General features: G+C 32.7%; 1 protein-coding gene across 1 annotated transcript; it reads left to right on the top strand.

Moving 5' to 3' along the window:
- The first annotated feature begins 216 nt into the window (after positions 1 to 216).
- On the top strand, positions 217 to 1368 carry LOC124833589 (uncharacterized). Its single transcript, XM_047308103.2, has 2 exons — positions 217 to 549; positions 659 to 1368. The coding sequence occupies exons 1-2, from the start codon at positions 331 to 333 to the stop codon at positions 1103 to 1105; spliced, it is 666 nt and encodes a 221-aa protein (XP_047164059.1). The 5' UTR covers positions 217 to 330; the 3' UTR covers positions 1106 to 1368.
- The last annotated feature ends 9944 nt before the right edge of the window (positions 1369 to 11312 follow it).

Genomic DNA, 11312 nt, shown 5'->3' on the forward strand with positions numbered 1-11312 from the left:
ATTACTTTTATAAGAATTTGAAATGTAACAAAAGAAATAGTAAATAGAGTGAGTGAATGTTTGTAATTTTTTCTTTTCCCTTTTTTACATCGCATCAAAAACGTTACGCAGAAGCTTGAAGGTGTGCATTTATTAAGAAGCGAACTTGGTAAGCACGTTTGCATAAGCAACGTCCCTCTACTTTAGATCTTCAAATTTTGACCCCTTTGCAGTTATAACCCGGAAGTCGAAAAGGCAACTCCTCCTATATAAAGACCTCAGTCTTATACTTCATTTGATCAGAAGAAAAAAACAACCAAGCTTTTGAAGGTGAAACCTCTCTCTGAAACTATGGTCTCCTTTCACAAAGCGCTGGCCGAGAGTCCAAGGCCTGAAATTCATGCAGAATTTGAAGCATCTTCCAAGAAGAGAAAATGGGAAGAGCCATTTGCCGAAGACTTCTTCAAGGATCAAACAACTATAGAGAAAAAGAAATCTATATTTGATATAGAGATTCATCCTGAGACCCCTTTTTCTTCAGATAAATGGCGTCAATACCTCACTATTCAGGTATGCATACGTTTACGTATGTTCTGTCAAAACATATGTTGCAAAACCACAGCTCTGGAATGATCTTCTTGTTAATCTTTGATTTTTTTATTTTTTTTTCCATGTGTAGTCCGGGCAGATACAGTTGTGTAACACGCGAACAACATCAGAGGACCACAAGAGAAGTCCCGAACCACCACCTTCTCATCACATGGGTTTAGACCTGGAGCTGAATTTGACATGTGAATCACTGAGGAAAAAAGAAGACAGTTACAATGTGAATGAGAAACAGAGTTCTGGTTCCCCAGGAGGTTTGAGTGAACGTGATCATCAGGATCTGTTCAATGAACCGAGCAAGTGTAAGAAAGATTCAGAAGGTATAAACATTCGTTCTCCCTCGTGGCTGTCATCAACTGAGGATGATTACAATGAGATGGTTGCAACAGTTTGCATGCGGTGCCACATGTTGGTAATGCTATGCAAGTCATCTCCTTCCTGTCCTAACTGCAAATTCATGCACCCACCAGATCAGAACCCTTCAAAATTCTTGAAGAGAAGGTGCAGTCTTTTCTGCTAGTTATTTATTAGGAACGTCAAGAGATACGTATAAATTTTCAACTTTGACCTTACGTTTATCTTTCTATTTTTCCCTCTGAAAAGCCTAAGTTCATCTTTATATATATAGCTCAAGTGTATGTTCAGAAATCGGGGTGATGATTAACTCTAGCTGTGGTACTGATTCTGGTTGTGAGAACGAATGTGAATAAGTGAGTACCTAGAAACTAACCTGCTATCATCATCATATTTCTATGTACAGACTATTCTCGAATATTCATTATCCATCTCCCCAGAGCAGAATTTCGGTAGATCTTTTACGGATTTCAAACCAACCCCATTTGACTGGATACTGATTCTTAATTTGTGAAGAATTTTTCTTAATATTGCAACAAATGATCCATTTGACATTTTTTTTCTAAGAACTAATACTGAGTTTCCTAAGAACTTCACTCTTAACATGTTGCTGGGTAACCAGTCTTCAAACAAGTAAACCTGGTCTGTTTTTTACGTGGGTTGTTAATTTCATGGTATAGCCTTCGTGTATTACAAAAATGTCAAAGTAAAGAGGAAGGCAACACAAAACCGGAATAATTTTTCTCGTTTCATCTTCTTAACAACATAAATAATATATCGACATTAATTTATTTTTTTAAATTCCTAATCAACACTATCACATTTTTAACATCTTATCATCTTTATAATACATAGAAAAATTATATTCTTTATAATTTCAAATTAAAAGGAAATTACTTAAGATGTGATATCATTCTTTTTGCTCCCTCGAAAGCCAAAAATCTACCACATATAATAACTAACCTGCTGCATATACATCCCAAATATGAGTTCTAAAATTATGGAAGGATCTGCAGACTACAAAAAAACACATGAAGATCTGTCAATTCTACAACGATGGCAAACAGTAGGTTTGAAAAAGAAATATAACATACAGACAGCTAGAAAGTTGGTCATCGTAATTAATTTCTTGATAGATAAGTAATCCCTGGAGCCATAACCTATCAAAAATTTTCATCAATTTTAACAAATTTTTTATCGATAATTTAGTTAAATTGTCTAGAAAAAAAGCGTGGCATTGTTCTTTTCAAAGTATCCTAATCATCAAACCTGTATGCAAAGTTGAATGGCTAAATAATAAACATTGAATTGTTTACAATGCATTCTATATCCACTTTCCATGGTGAAAAAATGCATAAAGAAGATATGTATAAGGATGCATGTATATCTCTTATTTAAAGGAATCAGTGAAGGTTCTTTAATTGAAAGCAAGGGTAGTTTGAGGAACCAATCCCATTGAATGCACATTAACGCTCCTGTGTAGCCTCATGCTCATTTACGTTCATGCTCATAAATGCAAAGGAAAACAGAGGGAGAGATAGATACATAAATACATCATTAATCCTTGCATATATAATCCACATGAAAAAAATAAAATAAAATCTGATCCACAATATTCACGAACTCCTGGATTTTGGAACTACCATGTCAGCCGCATTTATGAAATGTTTCATCGTAAGAGGCGATCTGCGAAGAGTGGAGATAAGTTTTGGGATGTGAAGTTAGGATATTCCTTTGACCTTAGGTAATTCGACACAAATGTGGCTTGGAACCAACGGTGGAATACGTGTCCTGCAGCTAACGCTATTCCTTCTGGTACTTAAATATTTATGTGTCGGTTACATATAGCATATCTCTTACTTTGGGGACAGATCTTGTCTCGATTTACATATTAACTATTTCTTTGCATGTTTTCAATCGATTCTATCCATTACCTGTGTTTGATTTCTAACAGTTTATTTTGTTTTTCCTAATACTTTCCTTCTCATTTAATCTCTCAAAGTGTCATATGTTTTCTATTTCACCCTTATAAATATCACCATAATGACACTTGTTTTTGATAGATATTAAACATTTATAAAGAATTTAAATTTAATTCAATTCTATCAAATTAGTTTATAACATGAAATTGTATCCATTTATATATTATAGACTTCCCTTATTTTTAGTTGCAACACTTCCTTATATATCTATTCATATATTATAAGTTTATCTTATTTCTAATTTTATAAATTTATTTTATTTTTAATTAGTGTAAAATCTTTAATACACTACCGTTAATATATATATATATATATATATATATATATATATATATATATATTGAATATGAAATTAAATATTAATGAATGATCTAACAATAAATAATACTATGGATTCAATAAACAAAAAATATAATTTAAACATGTTCAAAGTCTTAACTATAGTTAAAAGATAAATTTTAAATTTAATTTAATTTTATAAAATTAATTTACAAATAAAATTTATATTTATTTATATATTAATTATAAGTTTGTTTTATGATGTAAAAATATTTAGAAGTAGATAAAAAAATAAAAAGAAAATTGAAAAATTTTATTAGGAGAATGAAAGGTGTCAGTGACTACTCGTTGATTAAAAAATAAAGTCACAAGTGGGGTCCATATGTTGCAACAAACCATATGATGTAGTTATAGTTACTGTTGAGCATAATATTAGATTGTAAACTCAGATAACTAAAAGTATGATGATAGGTTTCCTTTTGACATTAAGTATATTTTAAAACTTTTAATTAGTGAGAATTCCACATGAAATTTATATTAATTCATGCGCACGTGTTTGGTGAACACATTCATTTTGAACTTTGATGTATACAGAAGTCATATTTAGACCAACACTGAGCAGGTGCTTCTAGTGAATTGGCCAAACCCAACTTTTCCAAATGCATCAACATTACCAAATTTACCCTCATAACACAGCAAGAGGGAATGCCATTTTCCACTTACCGACGGTAGTAACATGAATAAAACGAAAACAAAATCATGAATAACAATCACATGACGTTCAAAGGTTTCTCTGGCAACTCATAGGCGTTTGAGATGGGCCGCGAATTAATTATATTAAGTCAAGATTGACATGTTTTCTTCTATTTTTTTTACTATGATATGTTAATTTTTTTAATAACTTTTCGATGATATATTATGTGTCACTATTTTATTGGTTGGTATATTTGAAACAGATCAATCACAAGCTACCACATAGACTTATGTAAAATAGTTGTCAAAACAAGTTGTTAAAAAAACATTTTCCCTTTTTTTAATTGTGGTTGTGATTTTTTTCTTAGTATTTTGAGGTTGTGAAAAGAATAATTGATGGAGTAAAGAAAATATAAAGATAGTGGAATGTGAAAGTAGTAGTTGGAAGAAGTGTTGTAGTTGTGGTAGATGTTGTTTTTCATCAAATGATAGAGTACATAAGTAGTTATAGACTCAGATTATTCTAGAATATGTTAGTCATAACTTATGTGGAATGTTCTAGATTTTTACTTATGTAGAATAGTTTTTATTTTCTTTTTCCTATATTAGGTTTTTCTACAATATTCTAAAATTTGTATTACATTTTAATACTTCTATCTTAAGATTTTCTATATTCTTCTAGAGTTTGCATTGCACTTTAATACTCCTCCTTAATACGACTTCGGTAACTCTAAGCACTGTGCGCAGTAGTTCAAATCTTGGTCTTAGTAACGTCTTCGTAAAAATATTTACAATTTTATCTTCTTTTGGACAATACTCGAGTCGAATTTGTTTACTTGTCTCTTCATCTCAAATGAAGTGATATTTATTGGCTATGTGTTTTGTTCTTTGATGATGAACTAGATTTTTTGTTATTGCTATTATCGATTTGATATCGCAATAGATAACAGTCGGTCCATCTTGTGGTTCACCCATTTCTTTAAGTATTATTCGTAGCCATATTGCTTGACTCGTGGTTTTAGCAACTGCTACATACTCTGCTTTTGTTGTGAATCGTGCCACGATTTCTTGCTTCTTTGACGCCCGAGATAAAATACTTGATCCTAGTAAGAAAGTGTATCTTGACGTACTCTTCATGTTGTCCATTAATCATGCCCAATCACTATCTCTATAGCCAAACATCATTGAGTTAGTTATGGTTTTGTACCATATACTCAAAATGTCACTCATTTTCACTCTACTTTTACTATACTTTGGAAGGGCGAGTCAAGTTGATTCAAGCTAAAGGCTCAATCAAGTTAAAACGAGCTGAAGACTTAGTTGAGTTGATTTAAGATGAAAGGTCAATCGAGTCATCCTAAACTGAAAGTCGAACTTATTTAGTCCAACTTGAAGTTCGATTTGAATTAACTTGAGTAGGAGATCAAACTGAGTCGGTTCGAGTCAAAAGGTCGAGTTAAGTCGATCAAATCGTAAGTCGAGTTAAATCGGCAGAGGATGAAGGTCAAGCTAATTTCGCGTAAATCTAAGGTCAAGCCAATTTTTCATATATTGAAAGTCGAGCTAAGTCAGTTAAGTCAAATGTTGAGATGAGCAGAGACGATTCACGCTGAAGATTAAGCCGAGTCAATCCCGACTAAAAGTTTAATCAAATCAACTCAAGTCAAAGGTGAAACAGAATCAACCAAAATCAAATATCGTAATTTGTTTTCTAGTATTTTGGAATTAGTTAAATTGTCATATTATCAGTCTAGCTAACTAAATTGATCTATTTATCCTAATTTAAATAAGGCTTAAACCCTCCCTTGGTCCTAATTTTTGTATGGAAATCTCAGTTCGGTCCTCATTTTTTCAACTATCTCAATTGAGTCTATATATTTGTAAAATATCTCAATTGAGTCCAAATATTTGTAAAATTGAGCCAATTTTGCCCTAACCGTTAAGTTGTCACAAACAGCGTTAAAATGTGCTGAGATGGATATGCTGAGATGGATATTTTATTAAAATAAATATACTGGCAGTGATGACATGGAATTTAATAAATTAAAAAAAAATTAATACGTCAAAATATTTTATTACGTGTTGAATGTTCTTCTTCTTTTCCTCTTTTTTGTCGGTTCTGTTTAAAAGTTGCAGGGAGGAGATGGTGCTACTCAGGGAGGCGATGAAGCGACTCAGAGAGGCGTCCTTTTGTTTCTTTGGGCCTGGTAGAGTTCCTCCTTTCTCGTGGTCCGGCGAGACGTTTTGGGTGAATGATTTTGATTTTCTGTTCTACAAGTTTTGATTCAGGGCGTAATCCTCTTCCTCTTCTAAGATTGCGATTAGGTTGCAGTTTCCTCTTCTAAGATTGCGATTAGGGTTTCAGTTGTTCTGAAGATTTGAGGGTTTTTCTGTTTGATCATCTGATTTCTTCTGCAACTTTAGATGTAGGGTTTCATTCCATTCGAAATTGGGTTTCCCACGTTCTTGTGGTTCGATTAAGGTTGATGGGTGCGATACGAGATTCGTCTATGGAATTAAGGGTTATATTTTTAGAAATTTTGGGTTTTTATGCGTTTTAAGGTCCTGGTTCGAAGTGGTTGTGGGTGGTTGCTGAACACGGAGCAACCATAGAGGTTGCGGTGATGGATGACCGTTGAGTTCTCAGGCTTGGGATGGACTTGCGGATTTCCTGGAACATAGACGAGTAAAACCGAACGTTGTTGATCCTTGCTAGCGTAGCGCTCGGGTGCCGTCGCGACGACGGAGGAGGAGCGAACCTCCGAGGAGAAGAAGCAGAAGTCGTCGAGGGTGCAGGACTCTCCAGCGAGGGTGATGACGTAAGCAAACCTTACAGTGACGATAAGAAGGCCGATGATGAGTAAGGTCGGCTTCCCTATGGCAGGCTCAATGGAAACATATTGTACACTTTTCTTCAAGAAAATAATAATTATGACAAAAAAATAAATTAAATGAAAATATGCTTTCAATATTTCTTTAGAGTGAAGGAGTGGTTAGCGTCGAAGGATAAAACAGAAAAAAAAAATTAAATGAGAATATGCTTTCAATATGGCTATGGATTCCTACTTGAGTTCTATGAAACAGTGATGAAAAAGAAAGATAAGAAGTGATAAAAATAAGAGGAACGCGGTGTGGAGGTTAGTGGTGATGGAGACAACAGGTTGTTTCTCGAGAAAGAGAGCAAGGTTTCCCTTCATCCACCCACAAGAAACAAAGAGCTTCCAAATGGTATAATTTTTCTAATTTTTTTTAATTTATTAAATTCCATGTCACTGGCAGCATATTATTTTTAATAAAATATCCATCTCAACATATCCACCTCAGCACATTTTAACGCCGTTTGTGACAACTTAACGGTTAGGGCAAAGTGGCTCAATTTTACAAATATTTGGACTCAATTGAGATATTTTACAAATATATAGACTCAATTGAGATAGTTGAAAAAATAAGGACCGAACTGAGATTTCCATACAAAAATTGGGACCAAGGGAGGGTTTAAGCCTTTAAATAATTATTCTTTATTATCTTTATTTATGTTAGAGTGTGTCAAATATAATTTTTTTTCCTACAGGATAGCCTTTCATATCTTTATTATCCACTAGACCCACATACATTTTATTTTCTCATCTAAACCTTTTTATTGTTGACACAATTTTTTTTTTACTTTTTTATTTGAAAAAATAATGTTTTTATTCTAAAATGATATCAAAATGAATATTTTAAACTATAGCTGTGAGAACCTAGAAATTTGGATTTAAAAGAGTGGTTTAAGTATTAGACTAATATAACCATATTTCTTTTTTTAATATAAATAGACTTTTTAAAACAAATCTGGTTCATTAGTCTACTTCCACTATCTCTCTAAAACCCCAAGTTCTTCAAAGTTCTCTGCCTTCTCTCTATCACATCTCTGCCTTCTCTCTTCCATTTCTCTTCACTGAGCCATTGGATCTCCGTTCAGGTGGTGCCCAAGCATCCGCAACGTAGAAACCTTCAAAACCAACCGATCAGTTTCGGGTCTTAGTCGGGTAAGTGACTAAGAACTTTGTTCTTGAACTAGAACATGCAACCTTTGTTGGTTGCATGCGTCTTGTGTTTTTTCTTTTTTGTTCTCTCTAAATATTGAGCTCTAACACTACAAAAATGTACAATTTTACCGGGGGTTATTTTTTTAGTTTCCGGCGGTTTTAACCCCCGGAAAGTACGTTACCCGCGGTTAGCAAAACCCATGGGAAAAGCAGCGTCGCTAGATAATTACCGGCGGTTTTTTGAAAAACCGCCGGAATTAACGGAGGTTTTCGAAAACCGCCGGTATTAGCGGGGGTTTTTCGAAAACCGCCGGTATTAGCGGGGGTTTTTCGAAAACCGCCGGTATTAGCGGGGGTTTTTCGAAAACCGCCGGTATTAGCGGGAGTTTTCCGAAAACCGCCGGTATTAGCAGGAGTTTTTCGAAAACCGCCGGTAATTGTGAGGGTTTCCCAAAACCGCCGGTAATTACTGAGTTTACATAGTTGGGTTTCCAAAACCTCCAGAAATATAAATAATATTTTTTATTATTCAAATTATTTGATTATCATAAATAAACTAAAATTAAATAATATGAAACCAAAATAAAATGTAAACATTAAATATATACCAAAATATTATTATATAAATTATAAATATTAGAAATACAATTAATGTTTCCTAAAAATTAAAATAAACATGTTATGAATAATAATCATCAGTTTTGTACTTCTTCATCGTCTTCATCATTTGATACTTCTTCATCGTCTTCATTATTTGATAATTCTTCATTGTCTTCATCATTTGATACTTCTTCATCGTCTTCATCATTTGATACTTCTTCATCGTCTTCATCATTTGATACTTTTTTATCGTCTTTATTTGAAACACTTCTTCTTCAAATACCTATAATATAAAACAGTAATTATTGATAATATATTAAAAAAATTATTAAATTATTGATAATTGAAAAATATTAAAATATGATATATTAGAAACTACATAACCAACTTAGAAAACATGTCATAACACTTTCAATATTAATTCAAATTAAGATACATTCATTAATAATAATAGGAAGTGAAGTGTCAACATTTTCCAAGGTGAAATGAAAAAAGAGTAAAAACCGAGTTCTTGAATCCTGGATAAATTAAAAAATATATTTGAAACAAAGTTAAATAGCCATAAATTTTCAGTAACAAAAACATTATCATACACTTAATTTAAGGCCAAAATTGAAAATCATAAATACATATGCTTTTACAACAAGTCTGCATTATGGAGAGACAGAAATATTAGAACAATATTAGTGGTAAAAGAAGGTAATAGGACTTGACAAAAGACTTTATTGAGAAAAGAATAACAAAAGACTAACTCACATTTAATAAGAATAAATAAATTTTTGAAGCTATTCTTGGAATAATTTTATCCATATTTCAATTTTAGTATTAAACTAATACGTGCATAATTAAAATTTTAATACTGCACATAAGTAATGATATCAGTCACTTCTTAACATTTTAATACGTGCATAATTAAATGTGAATCACACTTTTAAAGACTGAACGAACAATTTAATCAAACAAAAACTAAAAGAAGTCTGTTATGGCATATTGTAGTTTGATGATTTAGAATTGTGAGAAATAATATTTTGTTTATGGCTCATAAAACTAACCGAAGATCAAAGAAAGATTGTAGCTATCATATTGTTCTTAATTACAACAAAACAGTGATTATCATTCTCTGTTGTTCTATCATACATTAAAACAGGTTGCCATAGTAAAGAAGATTCAAGGTTTTATTTACTATCCAAGAATGAGGAATTTTCAAAATCAAACAGATTATAATTTTGCAGACTATGAGACTGGGTGATATAATTAATAAGTAAAGCATTTGTAAAACAATACAGTAGGAAGTAAAAGCTTCTCATAGCTCTTTCTCTCATACTCCTCAAATTATTAATGAGCTAGATGTAGATGAAGTTCAAACCTTAAGATTAAGCTCGTTATACAGGACCTTTACTTTAGCAACATTTTCTGGATCTGCACTCCCATAGTTGTCCTGCAAACCGCAAAAATTAGTGATTTAGTGCAGTGTTATCACAGGATAAATGCGGGATATATTAAGATGATCACTTACGTATAGAACTTTCTTTTGTTGCTCATTGCTAAGCTTCAAAGCTTTCGCAACTAACCAAGAGCATTTAAAATCTTTAATATCTGTACCTATCTGTACCTATCTGGTCCCATTAATTATCCAGGATTCTCACCTTTCCAATAGTATCAGGATCCCCAAAGCAATCCAAATAATCATCCTAAAATTAGAGGGGTAAGGGGAAGGGAAAAGATACGTCAAAATACGGTTTTTTATGAAATATTTTAAGCTGATAGTGAAAGTATACACTAGACAGGCATCATTCTAGAGTCTAAATGGTCTTAAGAGAAGCGATCAAAACTATACTAGCAAAGTATTACCGGTACTTGAAAGTAGGTTCCCATCTCAACAAGAATGTTCTTCACATCAACATGGTTTTCCAGATTCTCACCCGCCATGAGCAATGCACATGTAACCTGTGTAAGAAGGAACTAGGAAAAGGCAGCAATTATCTCTCTTCTGGTGTCAGCTTCCAGTCAGGTTTTACGGAATACACTTAATTGCACTCTATAGAAAGGACGTGATTTACTCTCTAGCAGAAGAATTTATACTTTTTTTTCTTATAGTTGTTTTAGTCACATTTACATATGATACATGATTTCATGTTTGTCAAAAAAGTGGTTAAGCAATGATAATTTCTCTCCAATTGTTCTCCTTGTTTTCCCGTACTCACAGAGTTAATGTGTATTTGGACAGGTCTTTTCTTCCTTGCAGTGTGGTAATTAGATCTATCATCTGTCCTGAAGCAGTCTGGAACTCAACCTAAAGGAAAAAAGCAAGATGGTCACATTTTAGTATATTGATTAGAATAGTCCCATATAATTTAAACTTTGACATTTGTACTACCTCATTAAACAAATCAAGAAGATCTACTTAATATGGCTTTCCCCTGAAATGGTTCTTAAGAATGCGTGGAATATGGTTTCTTAGTAAAACTCCATCATTTGCTGCAATTATCCCAATCTACACGATGCAATAACTAGAGATTAATAAATTATCAGTGATAATTACCTAATCAAAACAAGATGCCATCATCACAGTAAACTCTGAAACCATTAGAAGTTGTTTAATCATTTAAACAAGAAAAGCAAAAGCTTTCAACTGTCATATTGTAAAGTGGAAATTACAGGCTTCACCACATTGTTAAGTCTCACTATTTTGTTGAAAGAATTGAAGGTCTTTCATTTGTATTTCAACAGCTTCTTTTGATAGAGGCTTGAGTTCTGAAATAAAATCATCATCAACACCAGCTGCTACTTT

Source organism: Vigna umbellata, chromosome 2, assembly GCF_029865625.1.
Source record: "Vigna umbellata cultivar VRB3 chromosome 2, Vumbellata_1.0, whole genome shotgun sequence".
NCBI lineage: Eukaryota > Viridiplantae > Streptophyta > Magnoliopsida > Fabales > Fabaceae > Vigna > Vigna umbellata.

What these genes read in the sequence shown, in the direction of transcription:
- LOC124833589 (XM_047308103.2), top strand. Translation starts at nt 331, where the DNA reads ATGGTCTCCTTTCACAAAGCGCTGGCCGAGAGTCCAAGGCCTGAAATT. An exon ending in GTCAATACCTCACTATTCAG is followed by an intron (nt 550 to 658) that starts GTATGCATACGT and finishes TTCCATGTGTAG; the next exon opens with TCCGGGCAGATACAGTTGTG.